General features: G+C 35.0%; 1 protein-coding gene across 2 annotated transcripts in view; it reads left to right on the top strand.

Moving 5' to 3' along the window:
• LOC150107327 (putative peptidase C1-like protein F26E4.3) overlaps positions 1–21,408 on the top strand; it is a 64,079-nt gene that overhangs the window by 40,004 nt on the left and 2,667 nt on the right. For both annotated transcript variants that reach the window (XM_090391813.1, XM_090391814.1), the window contains exons 7-11: positions 7,000–7,150; positions 7,686–7,857; positions 8,023–8,068; positions 8,732–8,855; positions 19,686–19,728. In XM_090391813.1, coding sequence (XP_090247939.1) covers positions 7,000–7,150; positions 7,686–7,857; positions 8,023–8,068; positions 8,732–8,855; positions 19,686–19,728 — 536 coding nt within the window. The remainder of the gene's footprint in view (positions 1–6,999; positions 7,151–7,685; positions 7,858–8,022; positions 8,069–8,731; positions 8,856–19,685; positions 19,729–21,408) is intronic.

Here is a 21,408-nt window from a genome sequence, read left to right as displayed (position 1 = left end):
ATTAAGTCGATCATCTGCTCCGCTCTTGAATTCCCTATTAAACAAATGCTGAACTCTTGTTCTTATAAGCTTCCATCCATCTGACATCTTATCGAATTGGAGATGCCTGCATTTGTTCACATTAAACTCCAATATTCTCTGAACATCTTGTTTAAAAAAAGAAAAGAAATCCAAACTGTTAACTACCCCCCTTCCTAACTTTATCGTCTTCTATGAAAGAAATTTTGTTCTTAATATTTGAACCTAAATCATAAATATATATATCTAAGAAATATTCTAATATCGACCCACTCATCTCACGAGGTGAACATCAATATTGATCACTTAATGAATTTTAATGAGTAGACTTACGGTGGAAATTCAAATCACTTAAGTCATTATATTGATCTATTTAACTCGTTAAAATAAGCAGAAAAACACGTCAATCCTTCGTAGACTTAAGCGGATTTGTAAATTTTATCTTCCCTCAACGAAGTCATGGTGTACTTAACAATTTGTCAAGAATATCCTGGATTCTCCACTTTAAACCTGTCGCGACAATGTTCACTGCAGTCCATTATCCTTTTCTATTCTTCTAATTTTTCTTTTTGCAACACACTTCTGCTATTCATTCAATCCTTTATTGATATTTCCATACTGGGATTTTGGGTTTGAAATGAAATACTTCTCTTGATAAATTATCTTCTGTTTCTGGATGACATTGCAATAAATTTTCTTTGCTTCGTCTGTAGCATTTTTTTGTTTTGTTTCTGAGAGCCTCCGTGCCGCAACTGGGAAAAAAAAAAAAAAAAAAAAAAAAACACTGTACAAAGGTCCTTTCGATCAGAAACAACCCGATTTCGATTCTCATCATGATGAGATAGACCTTTTATATGGGTTTTTACAGTTAATTAGATTTAGCAGTTTTATATTTATTTTTACATAGTCCAGAAACTCTGCTCTAGAGAACAAACGCTGAACTTTCTCAAGCCACTTCATGCCTCCAATAAGCAGGGCAGTGGTCTCACACCGGGCAATGAAGTTCATTCTTCTTCCACCAACTAACCGCTGTTCACATGTTCAATACATATTTTGCAACTCTAAGCTCAATATCGTTCAAAATCGCGAAATTCTCCTCTGAGGATAATTTAAATGTTTGCTTTTAGACAATTTGCGTGAATGTTAATTTTCTCGTCATCCTGTTTTTAATTCCATCCCCGCTACTTTCTAATTATTATATTCCCTTTAATCTCTTAATTCTCGTACTAAGATCCAATGATCCCTGTCATCACAGAAGAATTCTAAGTAATTTACTATGATCTATCACTAATTCAACTGTTGTTGTTATGAAATCCAAGATCTTATCTCCTCCAGTGCTTGTAATGACCGTCACGAATTTTGCTACAAAAATGACTCGCTTAAATCGTCAACTCTTCCGTTCTTAGAGTTATTATTTCCCCATATTAAAATTCCCCATTAATAATATTTTGCTTTTCTTTAACTAATTGGCTCATATTTCGAATTCAACGTATCGTCGATCAGATAAGAAATGACGTCTTTTTCCTATTCGTTTTTCTCTGACAACATAATTACCATTTGCTCGCTTAGAAAAAAAAATCCCTACAGTATTTGGGTTAATTTTAGCAATTTAAATCGAATAAATTACTTAAACTACACGAGCCTATTCTTTAAACTTCGTGCACTAGTCTATAACGACGTGATACCCTTCGAATTGCATGACAATGTTAAAATTTCTTTTATGTTTATAAGAACACCTAATTGTTAATTTGGATACCATTTTTTACATTTCTACAATCTCTCCATTTCCAATTAATTCACTTTGTTTCTAAATCTTTCAAATCATTGCAAATCATTATAACCTCGCTCAATGCAATGGAAAAAAATATTTAGGTGGATACTGGAGCCACCCAAATGATCCGTTATCGAGAATATGATCCCAGAAATTTTAAGAAGAATAGAGAACATAGTAAGACGAGGAGAGGGGGTGGGATGTGCTGCTAATGTCAGATGATTTGAGTTCAGTTAGGGGTAGAAAACTGATTGCAATATTAGTAAGAACAGTTCGTGCAGCAGTTTGTTTGAAGCCATCTGGCGTGATGTCATGGAATGTTGTTACAGCCTTATTGAATGGTTGAGTTAGTGGTGACGATGAAATCCATTGCCAAACAAGTCGAACAGGGACTAAACGAATAATCATTACGGGTGAGTTTAATTATCCGAACACTGAAATTTCATGAGAAGAATGAAGCCAAATTTATTGAGCTGTCGCCAGGCAACTTCCACAAGCAGCATGTGCCAGAAGGAACTCGAGGTCAAAGGGTGTTACATTAGATTATAGTGTCAAGGAGGGGTTGGGGGTAATTTAAAGAATTCACTGTTCTGTCTCCAGTAGGTGACGGTAATCATGCCGTACTGACCTGCAAAGTGGGTAACTGTAGGAATATTCCATTCAGAAAAGGTTGCATGCTGAACAGTAAACAAGAAAATGACGAACGACTCAGAAGAATACCAGTTTTATCTCATGGTATTGGATTCTAGATGGAATGGACAATAAGGATCCTATTGAGAGATTCTTAAGAAAAAAGATGTGGAAGGAATGGATGCCGTCAGTTACAAAAATTATCGGACGGCTGATGCAGAAAAGGCTTTTGGTCACCTAATGAGTGTCTATTTTGCTAAGAGTTATCATTCATTATCATCCAAGTGTGTGCAGCATTAAGCTCACTGTTGCTACGCTGGATGAAGAAACTCAGATATATGAGGAGGTTTTAGAGAGATGCTGCGTTAATTGAATCAGAATTCGCAATAGGGACTGGTTAGATATTAGCATGAATATTAAGTGTTCAGCTGAATCTCACGGCAGAGAAGATTCCACAGGAGAGAAAGAATGTATAATCCCATCGCATAAGGGGAAGTGCAAAGATGGATAACTGTAACTATCGAACCTAATGGTGTCTGTGGAGTAGAGGTGAAGATTTTGGAAAACTCAGTTAGTTAGGGCTCATGAAAAAACGGATTGACAGAGAATCTATATTTTGCGATGAACAGGATGGATTTGCTGATGTACGATCATGTTTAGAGTACCTTGCTCACATTTTGTAATAATGTTAAGGTTGATAAAGGAAAATGGATACAACCTGATACTTTTGGACCTTGATGAAGCTTTTGACAGGATAAAAGGTTGTTGCATAATGTGTGAAAGATATGGGGTTGAATCGTAAACTCTTACTTTAGATAAGAGGATGTCCGACTGGCCGATATAAAAAGTGGTGTATGGGGGGGGGGGGTCTACAAGATTTAAGGTGATTGAGACATACAGCTATTTGCTCATGATGCAAAGGTGAATGTGACTAATATGTAGTACTTGCAGAATGATTTGAATTGTTGGCATGTGAAAATGACTTCATTGTTTGTAAAGTTTAGGCACTTCAGTGTAATGAGAGATACAGTGGCGTATTATATGGATGAGATTATGCTTGAATAGGGAGCCTCAGTCGGTATAGACGAAACCCTTTGGTCAGGAAGGCCTGGGTTTGATTCCCGTTAGTGACATGAGGATCTTTTATCTCGTCTCTTTCGACTAAAGATGAGTTAACCGGTCTCATACGGAGGTGGAAGGTTTTCCACAGGTAACTCGGGATATTCATCAATCAAAACAGGAAAACCGGTCCCGTGAACACACGCAGCTACTGTCATAAAAATATACGGCAAGGAAGGCAACGGGAAAGCACCTTGCTCATAATCATTTCCCTAGTATGGTAGCATATAGCTACCCCCACCAGCAGTATGGCTGAGGGAATAGGATAGGATGCTGGAATAAATTTGATAGGGCAAGGGGTCTTTAGTTTAAATAGATAGCTAGCTGAAGTTCATGGACCAAAGAATGAAATATAACTGAGAGAATAATCGCAATGCTGAAACGAAAATTGACATGTAAAGATGTGTAGTCGAAGTGAGGCCTCTTTACAAGGCCTCACTTCGACTATTCTGCGCAGGTTTGGTCTCCTGGCTTCCGTGGTTGATGCTGACAGAAAGTGTTAAAGATAGTATCGGAAATGTAGATTACGATAAGGGATTGGGAATTTATAGACACCTGCAAACTTCTAAAAGGATCAAACTGGAAACAGTGGATGGAATTTTTCATTTCATGAGAGGACAGCTTTTTGAAGTTAAGAATGAAGGCAGTCAAGAAACGGGTGAGAGTTCGATTTTTCTCTCAAAGAGTAGAGTGTGGGTGTAATGGATGTCTTTTGGAAGTGCATATTCTGTGAATGAATTGAAGAAAAGGTTATGATAGCTGTCGTGTGTTTGTGGGATGTAACCTCCCTCGATGAATCCTTGACTTTTTGAAGGTACCCAAGTCTCTGGGCTACGAATGCTCTAAATAAAATTAACTGTTTAAATTTACTGCTAAAACTCCTCGTTTTAGCAGTAAATAAAGGGATTAAAACCATCTAGATTTTAAATAACTCAAATTTTTAGATAATTTATTCCCACTACATAAAATCTTCATAATTTGTCTCTTATAATTCATCTCTCTCTCTACTTCAATGCCAGCTCAATTAAACCGGGATCTATAGAAAACACAGGCAAGCGGGGGGGGGGGATGAGGCGCTTATTACAATCCTTTTCTCAGCCAAATAAATCCTCGAATTCATTGACCCAAATTATGACTCCACTTATCTGCCTTGATTTTTCGCTTTCAGTTTAGAAACGCATTCCCCATTAAATCTTCTTCGAATGAGTTTATCGATGTCACCCCTTGTATTTCCTGCCTCCCAATTAAACAATTCTGAATTTAAGTTTGAAGTTTAGTTAGATTTACGGCCGAAGCAACTAAGACAATGAGGTAATATTTTGTAAATTGCGTTCTTCTACCCTGTGAGCTTGTCTTGCGAGGGGAAAGGTTTTTGAAAGGGGAAAATCCTGCAGCCGAGAAAGGATAGCCTTCAGTTAAAAATCATTGGACAGTTCTAGTTCTGGAGGTTTTAAGATGAGCATGAGAAAGTATGTCCATATTTAAGAGATGCTATCAACTAACCCTATATTTACTTTCAGTGGCTCCAAATATCTCAAACTAGAGATAGTTGAACGTTGTAGTTACTACAATGTTCAACTATCTCTTTAGAGTCTGTTTTTTCCCTTAGATTTCCTACCTATGCCGAGGAGAATAAAATATCTTGATATAATAATCTACTAATAAAACTATTTTAACCTTAAATTCCTTTAATCCCTTTTTCTTCATGAGTAATTTGACAAAGTCTAACAACATTTTGTTTAATGTAATACAACACGCTACCCTATCCAATCCCAATCCAAACTTGTGACCATTTGAAGGTCACAGGTGACTTAATTACTTGACTACGAATAGCGAAATAAAACTCCGACAAACATCCTAGAACCAGGAACGTGCCCCGACTTAACAAAGTTTCCATTCATCAACTTTCACAACTATTGTATTTTGAAAACATCATCTAAATTACAAACACTGCCCGAAATCTTGGACAAGAATTGCTGAGGAAACCAAGATCAGTATCTTATCTTTCCTGTTTCTTTCTCCCGCATAGTGTCTTTTTATTTGCGGACACGGAGAAAATTTCTATTATTTGGTTATCCAAAACCATAAGGCCAATTGTTATTGTCTGAGATGAGGTGAGGGAGTTTGAAAGTATTACAGCAAACCTGTTTTGGTGTCCTAACATTTGCTTCGAACACTGCTGTAAACTGAATTTCTACAAGTGCGATAAATGTACTATGCAGGCAGAAATTGGATCGTTTCTACGGTAGATTTGCACCTCTGCTCGTTCTGTCATCTCCTGATGGTGCGACAATCTCGTCGCACCATCAGGAAATTGGCGATGCAAATGATCTCTTTACTTTTTACTCCCCCCCCCCCCTCTCCCAAACGATGTTTCGCATGATATGAGCTCTTTTGGTGAAGGTTCCAAAACTATAAGTTGAATAATACATACGGGCCTTCCAATATAAATCAAACCCATATAATAACTGAATACTGTTCGCGCATTTGGGCCATTGCCACTAAAAGCTCCCTACAAATACTTAAAATGCTTAATACAGGATGGGTCGGTTAGGTTTGATTAATGAGATATCGTATCAATTCACTGGATACGAAACTAAACACGGAGTTTAGTTTCTGGTGCTCTTGCATTTACTGCAAATATTTCAATGGACACTGCTCATCAGAACAGTGAAGAATGTTTTTTCGTCCATTGAAGTTAGAACTGTCATATTAGTTTTTGAGATAAATTTTCAAATGGATTAATTCGTAAATAATTTACGGAATTATGTTACTCGAACCATTAACAAAACTAGATTGTGTCAATCCTCTTAATATGCTGCAGTAATTTTATTAATTTATATCACGTGGAGAAATAGTGTGATGATTGTTGAATACTAGATGATAAATATTACAAGCAAATGGCAAGTGCGCTTATTTCACACGAGGACACTAAACATTAAAATAATTTTCGCATAGTGGAGGGTATTTATTTTGCAAATGTCTATCACTCAAGTTTAAATGGGAGGGCTGGGGGAGGGGGAAGATGTACTGATTAATTCCGTTAAAGGAATTGGCTCCATGAGAAACAGAAGGAATATAACACTTGATGTTTTTGAATGAATTTAAGTGATTTATTTATTTATTCGTATGGAGTTTCCTCCCTTTTTCTCCCCCGTCCCTATTGGGGCGTTTTATGAGCCCCCTCATAGGGGGGCTAAGTATTTATGGCTGTAGATCTGTCTGTGTGTTCACGGGACCGATTTGCCTGCTTGCGGGATGAAAAACCCCAGATAAACTGGTGGAAAAAACCCTGCTGTCCACTCCCAAGACCGCGCGGACATTTAAGTGATGAAATGTAACGATTGATATTGGCGACATTAATGTTAATGCTTTATATTTTTTTTTTCTGGAGTTCTAGCATTTATATTGGATTTTTTTAGAAAAGGCAGTTTCCTCAGTTGTTCTGTTGATTCTTCCAGATCTGGCTTCTGATCGTTTAGCAGTGCATACGTTGGGACACGAACGAGTAACGCTGTCTGCCCAACACCTCGTTTCTTGTCAAAATCGTCGTCAAAAAGGTTGCAACGGAGGTCATTTAGATCGCGCATGGTGGTATCTTAGAAAGCATGGGTAAGTGATACGGTTTATTTAGAATATTCAAAACAAATATGATCGAAATACGGTTCGTATTTTTTTGTAATTTAAAAACGTGACCTTTTAATCCTTATGTAAGCAGGAAATGACACGGTGAACTATTTACCTTGAACGTAACATTGATTATTTTGTGGTTAGCAACTGCTGCCATCTAGTGGATTATTAGTGAAACTATATTACTTTGATATACTGCAGAAACATTGAGTTATGAAATACATTTTATTCTACAGTAACTCTTCTTATTGCGATCAACATATAAAATATTCTTTAATATTATCTTCATAATATTAAATCTTTAATATTAACATTCTTCTCACTTCAGCTTCAGTTTTTAACAACTAAAAATGCGCGTGAAAACAAGACCAACGTTTATTTAAAAAATTAAAAATGTTTAATGAATATTTCAGAAAATATTATGAAATATTTTTCATTTAATAGCAAAATGCAGTCGTACATTTTGCAAGCTTTGACTAATTATAAATTTCTTTTTTTTTTTTTTGATACTGTCCAGCGTTTCGAGCGAAAATTGCTATCCTTACGTAAGTGGACAAACTGGAGACGAAGGGAAATGTCAAATCCGACGTTTAGGGCGACACAGAGGTAGAGAACCCCAAGTGGCTTGCCCAAATGGAAGGACAGATATACTCCATCACTCTACTCCACCATACAGAATTAGTCCTAGGGTAAGATTCAGCTGTTTTGCCCAGTAATTGGAATATTAATTTGCAGTTACAGCGAAGTTTACTTGTGCTGCCATCTGCCGTAGAATATATAAAGCATACTTTTTTTTTCATGCACTGAAATTTATTTATTATAGTCAGTGCTAATACTGAATTTTTAATTTTCAGGAAGACATTATTATGCAGGAGATATATACTAATGGACCTGTTCAAGGTAACAAGAAGTTATTTATTATTTCATGTGCATTCTGGTAACTAAATATATCATACTTAACAGGAAAAAAAAAGCAAATATTTTCCATTTCTACGATGGAAATACAAATGTTTTTAGATTGTTCGAGATAGTGATCAATACTGGTAAAGGTTAGTCGATTGGTGGAACCTCTGCTGCTAATGGCTCAGTTAAATAAGTTTGAGCGCGAGGGACCAATCGTTCGATGCTGTTGGCACACTCTCCTTCGATGAGTCTTTGGACTCCCTGGAGGTGTCTAATAATAATAATAAATCATCCCACTGACACTGAGTGGCGCTCCGTTGCTGTTGCCAGTCGCTTATAAAATATTTTTTGTTTCTTCTCCAGTATTTCATTGTTACAAATGTAAAATATGCTAAACCATATTGCGATATTAAAGCAAAAATTATTTCGTGCTATTCTGTAATCTTGTCTTAATTCTTGTATTAAGCAAAGCAATCTATAAAAAACTTAAATATAAAAATATTTTTTATCAATTTAAATTATTACTGTATTAAATTTTTGATTTATTTAAACTTTATACTCTAACTTAATATTTTAATCGATATTTTATAGTTAAGTATATTAATAATACAAATACATTTTAAATCTCTTGACAAATTTTCCTTATGTTTTTAACTGCAGCTGCCTTCCGTGTAAGAGAAGATTTCTTCATGTATCGTGGTGGCGTTTACAGATATGCTCACCTGACGAGGCATCTCGGAGAGAAACACAGAGAACAAGGCTGGCACTCAGTCAGGATTATCGGGTAATTTTACACATATTTTAAGTCTTAAATAGATGAAATCAACAATTTTTTTTTTTATTTACAATAACTTATCGTACTATGTAACCTATGGTGCCATCTAGAGAAAAATAAACCTACTGGGAGAAATTTTATTTTGTGCCCTTCAACTGGTTTGTTAGCAGTCTTGATAATATTTGTTTTCGGGACTTGTAGGCGTTATTATTGTAAGCGCTTTTCTCACTTGCCTGTCTAATAATATTGAAAATAATATAAACATATTGAATATTACTAATTAATTATAACTTAAAATTACATTGACATAGTTAATCTTAACGATGATTTATATCCTTTATATCATTAAAAATTTATATCGTTAAACAAAAATAAACATATAGCACATTTTTTCAAAATTCTGCATTTGTCTGCAGAGGCGGAATAAATGAATTCGCAATTAGCAAAGAGAAAATGGAAATCGGTCCAACATCAAAGATTTTCACATTTCGGTCTTTTAGAAGAAATGTCTCAAGGGCTCACTTTAGTGATTACGGAAGTGGCGAACCCGAGGTACCTGATGCTGGACCATACCTTATTTCATGTAATATACATCTGTTATATTATCTATAGGATGGTCCCTACTCTTATTTCTTTCTATCCTTCTTTCTTGTTCCTTCCCCTCAATGCTATTAGAGTAATCGAGGGCTAGGGGTGATTCTTTCAATGTTTCTACTTTTTTTCATCTCTTCATGCATAGAAGGTAACGGGAAACCACTATGCTTCTACTTTTTCCCTAGTTTGGATGAGCAATAAAGATCAAAATGACGAGCAATGCGCAGCTCAGGATGGGTCCGGAACTGCGCAATTGGCTACCAGGGATGTCACTTGTTCCCGTATGGATATGGACCAGATTGCATGTCAGTCATATGAATCTTCTTTACTAAAGCCTGCAGGAGGTGAAGAAGTGGAAGATGGAAAGTATTCGTGTGGAAAAGGGGCTAAAAGTAATTTTCGCATTGGATCTTGGAATGTGAATACCTTACATCAAACTGGAAGATTGGAGATTGTAAAGATGGAGATGCTAAGATTGAAAATAGACGTTCTGAGAATGGCTGAGGTGAGATGGAAAGGAAAAGGAGATTTTAGAACAGAGGATGGAATAAGAATACTTTACTCAGGAGGGGAAGAGCAACATCAAGCAGGTGTTGGAATAATATTGAATAAACGAGTGGCAGGATGTGTGGAAGCTACTGGCAAATCTCAGACAGAGTTTTAGTGGTAAAGTTGAAAGCAAAACCAAGAAATATTCTACTTATCCAGATACAGTGGCGCACCCAGAGGGGAGGGGGCCAAGAGGCCCGGGCACCCCCCAAAGAAAAGGAAAAAACACTAGAAAAATTTCCAAAAATCTTTTCGTAATTAAAATTCATTTTTTTTTATTTATGTTGTGTGCTACTTATGAATTAGCGATCACTGCAGATGCTCAGTCATAGGTCGTATGCGATGTGTGTATTCGCAAAACGTCTACTCAACTCGCCCCCCCCCCCCAAAGGTTAAATCCCGAGTGCGCCACTGTCCAGATATATTTACCTACTTGTGATTATGAGGATGAGAAGGTAGAGAGAGTTTATGGCGATATAGAACAGGGCTTGAAATGTAAAGAAACAAAAGATAATTATAATACAAGGCGATATGAATGCAAAAATCGGAAGAGGAAGGGAGGAAGATATTGTTGGGATATTTGGATTGGGAGTGAGAAATGAAAGAGGAGATATGCTGTTGGATTTCTGTAGAAAGCATGATTTAGCAATTATGAACACTTGGTTTAAGAAACATCCAAGAAGATTGTACACATGGAAAGCCCCAGGGGAGGATATAAATAGTAGAAGAAATCAGATAGATTATATTTTGATAAACAAAAGATATAGAAACATGTGACAAATATCCAGGAGCAGACTGTGATACAGATCCCATATTGTTGTCAACTAAGATAAGGATTAATCTAAAAAAGGTAACTGCAGGGAAACGGAACAAGTCATGGAACATGGAGCGGCTGAAGATACCAAGTACGGCGAATGAATTCTCAAAGAAAGTAGAGGAAGAAATGGACGAGAGAAATATACAAGAAAATGATGATGCAAGTGAAAAATGGAAGATTCTGAAGGAAAGCATAATTACTGCTACAGAATTACATTTAGCTAAAAAAGAGGAAAAAAGAAAGAAACCATGGATGACGGAAAATATTTTGAGGAAAATAACACAAAGAAGAACGTTAGTTAATAGTAAAACAGAGGAGGGAAAAAAAGCAGTATAAAGACTCGAGTAGGGAGATACAAAGAGAGATAAGAAGGAAAAAGGAAGAGTGGTTAGATGAAATAAGTAAAGATACAACAGCAAAGGCAGAAAGAAAGGACATAAAAGATGTTTATAAAAACATTAATATGATGACAGGAAGGAGAAAGATGTTAAGGACTGGAGCAATCAAGAATGAAAGAGGTGAAATTCTGATAGAAAAAGAGAAGATATTACAGAGATGGGAAGAATATGTAAGTAAGCTTTACGAAGACAGGGAAAGAGGAGAAATTCAAAGGAAAGAACATAGTGGGCGCAATTCAAAAGATGAAAGAAGGAAGATCCCCTGGAATAGATAGTATACAGATAGAACTTAGAAGGAATATAGGTGAAAAAGGTATGGAAGTGTTATGGCAAATTATTAATTTGTCATAACACTTCCAGAATTACCAGAGGAGTTTAGAAGATCAATTTTTATCCCCATTTCAAAAAATACGGGAGTTTTGGACTGTAACAATTTTAGAACGATGTCTTATAACTCGCACAACAAAAATTCTTGTGCAAATAATTCTAGAGAGAATTAGGAATAAAATAGAAAAAGAAATGAACGAGGAACAGTTTGGATTCAAAACCAACAGAGGAACTAGAAAGGTTATAACCTGTCTAAGAATTATTGGGGAGAAAACACTAAACCATGGTGGAAAGTTGTTTTGGGGATTTGTAGATTTTGAAAAGGCATTTGATACAGTGAAACATGAAAGGCTTTTTGACATTCTAGAAAATACTGATATTGACTCTTATGACTTGGAAATTTTAAAGAGATTATATTGGTCACAAATAGCATCAGTATGTGTAAATGGAGAGGAAACAGGAGAATTCCCGGTTTGAGAGAGGAGTCGGACAAGGGATGAAAGTTATCACCATTATTGTTTAACTTTTATAGTGAACAAATGTTTAGAGAGGCACTTGAGGATGTAGAAGAAGGAATAAAAATAAATGGAAGAATCATTAATAACTAGATATGCGGATGATGTAGTGGTGATGGCAGAAAGTGAAAATGGGTTGCAATAAATTATTCAAAGATTTGAAAACTCTTGTAAAGAGTATGGACTAAGAATTAACACAAAACAAGACCAATATAATGATAATGGGTAGGAAATTAGGAGATAACGTAAAAATAAAATGTGGAGGAAAGATTTCAATATTTAGGTAGTTGGATCTCAGAGAAAGGAACTTCAGAGTTGGACATTAGAAATAGAATAGGCAAAGCTAAATCGGCATTTATGGAAATGAAGAGAATTTTAATAAACAAGAACACTAAAATAGGCGTTAGAATTGGAATAGTTAAAGCAACAGTTTGGAGTATTGCAAGTTATGGAAGTGAGTCATGGACACTCAGAAAGAGAGATATGGAAAGAATGAATGCATTGGAAATGTGGTGTTATAGAAAGATGGAAAAGATTAGCTATACTGAAAGAATATCAAATCAAGAAGTTTTAAGACGAGTTGGGATGGAAAGAACACTGTTAAAGAATATTATGCAAAGAAAGACTAGATTTGCAGGACATCTTCTGAGAGGTTCTTCGGGACACCTGACAAGAACTACATTACAAGGGAAAGTTGAGGGGAAGAGAAGACGTGGAAGACCAACTAGAGAGTGGTTTAATGACATCGTGGAATGGACTGGTTTAAGAATGATGGAAGCAACAGACAGAGAGAAATGGAGAAGCTCATCCGCTACAACCCTCTTGCTAGAGGATGCTACCGGACGACGACGAGAAGAAATTACCGATAATAATAGTTTCATATCAACTCAAAAGTATGTTAAATGTAATTCTCATTTCTGTGAATAACTTATTCTAAATGCACGCACAAAAATAATAAATTAATAAAGAAAGAAAAATTATAACGTATCATGAATGCGTGAATTTCTTTGCCCTTCAGTGACCAACAAGTGGAGAGTTTTTGTTACGTCAATGAAAGCATATTCGTACTGCTATGAACCTGTTTTTTCTTTCAACACTGTCAAGTCTTCTGTTACTACTGAAATAGTTGAATATATATTCTAATTTTGATCTGCCAAATTGAAAAGAGTATTTCCATTAAAATAGTTCTGTGACGATCCTTAACGTATTCTCATACAAATTTGAATTCTTCAAACTGTCTTTGCAATTACAAAAGTGATCCCGCCGTCAATGGATTTTGAGATCACATTTATGCAAAAATGCATAAATCTATCAGTCGATAGATTTATGTATTTTTTTTCTTCTTTGAAATCATCGAGGAACAATTGTTCAGTTGAGTAAAGAACCGATTTCTGGTTCATTATTGAAGTGAGCACCATATTTGTTTGTGTCCAATAATATTTGCAAATGCGTGACACACTTGAGTGTTGAATCCTCTGCAAGCCCAACCGCATTTAAGAGTAGTAAAGACTTCGCAGCTGTCATTATGGTGAATGCGATGACACACACATCTCGAAACGGTGTTGCGTTTGTTCTTTGTTGAGGATGGACAGCCACTGCGAGATACAAGCGAAATATGGGGATGCTCACAATAAAATCCAAACGTTCCGATTTCAGTTTTGGGGCAAAAGAATGTCTTATTCCTTATGGCGATGTTATAAGTTATTTATAAGCTTCTTAAACTATTAAATAAGTTATTTTTCTACCTAAGGTCTGAACGCATTCATTACTAATAGTCGATTTCGTTGCAAATATTTCGTTTTTAACAAAAACACAGTACAGCAGCGTAGTCGCCTGTTATTTCCCTTTCTTGGAGCGCTCGCATATCTGGTCTGTCGTATTCGATTAGCAGCTTGATTTTTTATCAGAACTCACAGGCATAAGTGAAAAATATACTTCTCTTTCTCGTTATATTCACCCAACTTCTCCAACCATTTGTTGGACGATGATTTTCACGATAGCATTTTGGTTTCAACGAAGCAACACTCACCAAGATTCAGAATATTTGTGTTCTTAATACACTGAAACTGAGCATGCGTTAGTTTTTCAATAACTACCAACAATCGCAATATGCAAACTAATTCTTTGATAACATAGTTTTGTATTAAAGATTTTGTAGTTTATTCAGATAATTTAAATTACGTTTTAATAACAATTTATATGGAAAGCAAAAACTCAACTTTGGTTTTCATGTTTTCTTTGTTTCTCCTCATCTTTCCTTCATTTGTGCGCGTGTGTGTTAGACACTGATGCGGTGCCTTTTATGAATGTTTTTCATCAAATGTCTTGGCTGCAGTATTTTTAAACACAACGTTTCTGGCTTGTACCAAATACCCACCGCTAATTCGGTAAACGTAACAAATAATGTAACTCAACTACAAGAATCCATCTACACGGATGTCATGTGACAACAATTATAGCTGATCAGTGAAATTAATTGTTGGGTAATACCACCATTTGAAGAGTATTTTCATTGTTTTAAAGCTTAAATAAAAGATAAAATATGTTATAATTGCTGGAATGTGTGGTGTAATGGTTAGGAGAAATATTCCACGAGGTTGGTTGAGGCTTAACAATGGCCTTCTGACTTCCCATTACAGCACGCACGCTGCGAGTTCGAGTCTCGCGTAAGCATGGATGTTGTCAAACCGAGCACCTGAACTTAGTTCCAGAGTGCTGGTGTGTCTTTTTTCCCCCAAATTTTAAACTTTTAATTTAGAAGGCACAAGTGTTTTTCTTTTTTTTTTAAGAGAACAACAATATAATTAACTAAAAAAAATGTTATTTATATGTTAATATAATAAGAGAGAAAATATAGTTTTTATTATAAATTATGTATCATATTTTATCTTATTTTTTATAATGGAATAGCAGTTTTATGTTGCTATTTATACAGTTTATGACATAAAACATGTAATATAATTATTCCACCAATTCTTTTCCCTCCTCAGTTGGTATATTCCACTTTCTAGGGAAATTACCTTTTGAGTCAGTTCTATGAATTCACATTTAGACGAATCCTAAGAGATTGTATATTATTTTTCATGTTGTCTTCGCCAACGAAAGGTTATTGGAGCTAAGAATTTTTTCTCCACTTTTATCGATTTTGCTGTTTTGTATTTTGAATTATTTTTTTCCATAGTCCAGAAACACTAACATGGAACTTTCTCAATCAACTTCAGACTTCCAGTAAGTGGGGCGGAGGGTCATACACTGGGAGATCAACTTCATTTCTCACCTGACGATAATTACAAATATCCATATCAGCGAAAAATCCACCCCCTGTTGAATATATAAATTTATTACTAACAAATGCTTTTAATGTAAAGAAAAAAAAAATCTTGCAGTTCCACTAAAAGACATCACTTTTTTCATTAACCGAATGTTCCAACTTTTCATACATCGACAAAGAAGAGCAATAAATATTTGACTTTACATCTTAAGTTAGCAATAGCGTTGTCATTTGCATAATATAATAAAGGTTTATTTACTTATGTATTGCTTTTTATTAATATTCTTTCTAGTTTTATCATTGCAGATAATAATAATCACAGGGTACACTAATATTATTTTTAGGGTAATTTTTCTGCCCATTTCACAGTTAGTCGATCTTTGACTGACGCAGTTTTTTTTAAGAAAAGCCCGCTTTTTATAATCAGTTACATATTAGGCCTCTGATCTTGCAGAAGTACACTCCACGTGTAGAAGTGAAAACGCCGCCTTCTGTTTTTTTTTTTTTTTTTTCCATAATTTAGTTTAGAGAATCTCTACGAGAGGGCGCTTGCAACAATAGTATACAACATAGGAAGCCAAAGGCAGAAATTTGATAATACGTTTCAACATGATCTGTTAACTACAAGGAATAATTCTGTTGTCATTTTCATTGCGACTTCTTCATTAAAATTGTGCCTCGATGGCTGAAATGTTTTTCTTCTTCTTGTATGTATTCTGCATTGAGTTGATGTTTTCAATGTTTCTGCCTATTTTCATTGATTTATTTATGCATAAAGTAAACAGCTAAGATTAAGATTTCTGATTTTGTTATCACAGCATAACTTTGCAACAACTTAGTGGAATTGGTGCCCCTGCTTCCCCGATCGACTGCTGTAAGGGATGGTTATTGTGAATGTGAAACTTTTTTATATGAAATCTCATGTATAATCGTCTCCTGAATTACAATAAGTATTGCTATCAACAACAGCATCTCCAATAAGAGTTTTGGGTACTTGCATTTAAACACATCTTTACATCGCCATGTCTTAAACAGAAATCCAGCGGGTATTATTAACTTTCTTCTCTTTTCCCCAAATGAATATAAAGCATTTCTATATGTGGTGTTAATTTCTCACTCTGCTGTTTAGATTTCCAACATGAACGCACATTTTCTCTAGGTTAGCAGTTTCTTTTTCAGAATTCTGTGCTTTTTCCTTAGTGGAACCTTCTTAGTGGAACAGTAAGACATTTGCTAAACCCGCAAATGTCTTACTGTCCAATTCCTAATTATGATGTTAGCGTACGTGACTATTACACTCCTTCCATTCTAGGCTATGTTGAATACTATGATTACCTAGTTAAATTTCTTTTTTATCGACACTTCTTACTTTGATGCTACCCATCTTGAGTTGAATTCTGATAATGAGTTGGAGGAGGATGTTCCAGTAGCTGACTTTTCAGTGTTGGCCCTAGTTCCCTTATAGGAAAAAAAATGTTTAACTGGGCAGTTCCCACGCCAGCATGATCTTTCATCCTCACTCTCATTTTGGCTTCAGCCAATAGAGGAAAAAAAAATTGTTCGGCTAAATACCATTGAAGTAGCTTTGACCTTTAAGCGACTCAGTTGTTAATCCCATTTACAGTTGAATAGTGGGTTATACTTGGAATTAAGTTAGATGAGACGCTTTTATTTACTGGTGTTTCTGAGAAATAGTCTCACTAATTTATTTAAAGGAAAATTCACGGTAAATTGATTGTACGGAACAAATGCGGTGAAAAATCCATTTTGCAACCACGTACAAAATTTAAAAGCCATCTTCGTAATTACAGAATAATACAAAACCTGAGGAATTAATTCATTTATTTTAATTGAATTTTTGGTCACTTACCTTCGCTGAAGATGTTATATTTATTCGATTGGTTTTGTTCCTATTTCTAATACCTCTGAAATGTTTTTTCAAACTTAAGATTCATCCTGTTTTTCTCCATCTTGAAAGTAACTCCCGTGATCTAATCCCGCTAACTCTCCACAGGAAATATCATTACCAGAGATGCCCTTACATTTCTTTCTTCACTCACTCACGCTTCTTAGAAAAAGATCTTCTTAGAAAATTCTTAATAAGAATGATCTTGTGATAATTCTCCCTAGACTCGAACACGCATCTTGTGATTTTAACCAGAAATTTCGAACATTACAAAAACGGTTACATGCAGAAATTTCGATCGTTTTTATTATTATTATTATTATTATTCTTTCGAATAGAAACTTCTCAATAAAACAATTTTGTGCAATGAGACTTTCAACTTTTTTTTTCATGATCAAAGAGTAAGATCCGACTGGCTCGCTCAAGGAAGACGAACAGAGAGTAGAGAATAACTGTAATCTAAGCTAGTAGCACTCAGAAGATTATTCGAAATTTTCGCTTCTTCCCAATTTCAAATCCAGCAGAAGTTGGTATGAAGTTGGCTGTTCTCCAGCTTCTAGAAGTTTGTTGAGAAATATTATCCTTTTTCTGCAATAGCCGAAGCAGCTATTTTTACTTTGAAGTGATCTGCATGCTTGTAGCATGCAATAGGCTACTTATTGAGGTAACGTTAACTTTTCTTACGATAGTAAGAAAAGTTGACTGAGAGATTTGAGTTTGTAGAGAAAGTAGGTGAGGGGCTGTGATGTGATAAAAATGGCACTTTCAAGTTGACTAGAAAGTTTATTATAATGCGAATTAGATGCATCTGATTAAAAGAAGGAAAAACATGGTGAAAATCTATTTTAGTTGAAGTCCTTTGAAATGCATTGCTGATGTGTGTTTGGATGCGACTCTGAATCGATATGGCGATGAGTTTCAAATCCTGTAAAAATAGTCAGGATAGCATTTGCGAAAGTAACAGTCAAAACATTGCTAGTTGTTGATATCACGCGTGCAGCCGTATCGTATCCTGGGTCATTGGCAGTTAAATTGTTGGTGAAAGCAGACCATGCTTGATGTAAAATTAAGCCTTGATTTTTATTGGATTGTGGTAGAGATCCTAAGCATTTGCGAGGCTTATTTAAATTTTCTTGTAAAACAGTTAAAATCAATATATAAAATGTTTAACTGCCACGAACCTAGGATACAGCACGCGTGATACCACACAGCGTGATATCAACAACTAGCAATGTTCCAACACGCATCCAGTAACGAATTTACCATTTGTATTCGGGTTTATCAATTATGTTACAGATGTGAAGTTTTCAAAAACGTCTAATGTGTGTGATTAATAGTTAATCGGCTTTTGTTGTGTGAAACTTATGTTCTAGTACTCCTGATGATGCAAGTCTTACAACACACGAAACGTGTCGGTTTTAATTGCTCCATTTTATTAAGCTCATTATTTATATTATAAGGTGGTCTAAATACCGGAAATTTCGCACAGAAACTCATGTTTAATTTATGTTATCCGAAACTGTTTTTACCATGGATAGCGGGGTTCTTGGAACTTTGTTTGGTTATTACTGGAGTGACGAAATCGCTAAAAGTCGAGGCTTTCAATGGTTGAGAGGTTGGCTCATGTTTTTTATTTTTCTACAGAAAAAAAAATTACAAACTAATAATTATTTAAACGAAAGTGAGCCTGGTAAACACAACTGCAAGGCACTCTACAACAGAAAATTTTTACGCAATTCATATTTTGTACTCTTCGTTTTATCGTTGCGTCTCTTTCATAGGATCTTGAAATCAATGGAAGCTCAGACTTTTTTTTTTCTTTTTTTTTTTTGCTTACATTACGGCTTAATAACTTGGTCATCCGCTTTGACAGTGTTGCTATCTGAAAGCACCTGTCATTCATTATACGCACTCGATAATTTCCGTAATATTAAACCATTAGCGTTTTTTGGAGACTTCGCTCACTATTTGACAAGCAAGGAAAGATGGAACTCGGGAAGGGGGTTTGAATGATGTTAACGAAGCTAATCATAATGTAGACTAGAAAAAAAAAAACTTGTTACACAAGTTTTTACTGTCCTCGGTTCGGGAAATAACCTTTAAAATTGCACGTGATCTGCAAGTTGTAAGCGAACTTTTTTTTTTTCCTGTTTGGCATGTTCAGTAAGACCAAATGCATTAAAACAGTTAACCCATTCTTTTAAGTTTTTTTTTATTTGCCATTGATTCTTCAGTTTCTATTTATCGGTGACGTGCTCATGTCTCCAATTCATTTGTTGCACTTCGATGTATCAACCACTAAATGTGCACCTGAAATTGCGCTTTTAGGTGTACCTACTTGTATTGTGTGCAGTTAACACTACTAAATATTACAAATCCGCTTTAAAATCCCGTAAGTATTCTTTTTAAAACTTATAAGTATTTTTCTAGTATAATTTTCTGATCTGTGTTTTTACCGTTAGGTGGGGAATTGACCGATCAAGTGGAAGACCTGTCAAGTACTGGGTAAGTTAACCGACAGTTCTGAGTAAGACGATTCAGAATATATAAATTGATATTTCTTTTAATTAAGCAATTCATCGTATAGTCAGATATGCAAAGAAACTATTGCGTGCACCATGAAACTTAAAGAATGTTCTGGACACAACTCAATACCAAGGCAACTCATTCCGAAAGGTACTTGAAGTTCGTATATTGACAGACAGACAGATTGATATTTTTATTGTAAGCTTCATATTCTAGTACAAAAGCTTGACAATCATATGTGTAACAGAGCAACAGCTCGTCCAGGTTACGATATGCATAAAGCTACAAAAAGTGATGTAATGCATTTTCATTATATACACACACGTGTACATTCGCATAATATACATGTTATAATAATATATAACATCATAGGAAACATGCTAATGTGCACAGAGAAAGTTGTAACATCAAATTAAGAACAAAATACAACAAAGTAGTTAAATAGTCTTAAATGTTTTACATTTTGCACGTGAAACAGGATTTTAATACCAATATACAAAAAACAATTTATGTTATTATTTTGAAAATGCCTCATTCCTGTGTGAAAATGAATAGGCTTTCATTCGAGTTTTGTATCTGTTTGGGTTAGTTTCGTTTCTTATTGTTAAAGGTAGTGTGTTGAATACTTTTGGCGCTAAATAAATATAATGTTTGTGTATTGCTTCTTTATTTGCTTTTGGAACTAAATATTTTAGGCCCTTATGTCTACTAAGGAAACTGTCTTGTTTGATATTTACGTATTCGTTGTCGTTTTTTATGAATAATAGTATAGACGTATAAATATCTAAGGGGTAGTATGTTTAGTATGGTGTATTTATTACACATTGCAGTATCCTTATGTTTGTTTCTAGCTAAGATTTTAATTAATTTATTCTGATTCGAGACTAAAGGTTTCAGAGTAGTGCGATAGATTCCTCCCCAACTTAATATACCATACTGTAGTGTGCTTTTAATCCAAGCAGAATACAGTATTTTTAGCATATTTAAATTTAAGAATCTTTTTAGGTAGTAAAGTCTGTTTAACATAATCCTTACTTTCTTTACGACATCGGTAATATGCGGTTTCCAGCTTAAATTACTATCAATTTTTAATCCCAAGTAAGTTATTACACTGACTTTTTCTATTTTCTCGCAGTTGCAATTTGAATTTGTCCTGCAATTCCAATCATGCAAAATTAATTGTGCAGTGAAGTTCATTTTTCCAGTTGTATTTCGCAGGCTAAAATTTACATATTTAGTTTTTGAGACATTCAGACTGAGTTTGTTTGACTGGAACCAATTTGTTACTTTTTAAAGCTCGGCATTCACGATGGTTTGATTTGTTCGGCTGTGTCCGTAGAAAAAAAAATAGTCATTTATTTTACTGTTTAGTTTAAGATTCCAGAAGTCATTGATAAAACTATTAAATAAAATTGGTCCTAAGACAGATCCTCGGAGTACACCACAGTGTACTGTTTTGGAGCTGTTATGGCTATTTTTACAATTTGTGATCTGGCATTTAAATAATTTTGAACCAGTTTAGGGAAGTATCTCGTACATATTCCTGTGAGTTCTAATTTTTTTTTAAATTAAAATTTCATGTGATACGATGTCAAAAGCTTTGTGTTAGTTTGTTCATCAAGGGAGGTATAAACTGTGTTTGTGAAGTTCAGTAAAGCA

The sequence above is a fragment of the Typopeltis vanoorti genome, chromosome 4 (assembly GCF_054136105.1).
Source record: "Typopeltis vanoorti isolate ZY-2024b chromosome 4, IOZ_Tvanoo_1.0, whole genome shotgun sequence".
NCBI lineage: Eukaryota > Metazoa > Arthropoda > Arachnida > Uropygi > Thelyphonidae > Typopeltis > Typopeltis vanoorti.
Note: the sequence above shows the minus strand (reverse complement) of the source record. Positions and strands in the feature narration are given on the sequence as shown.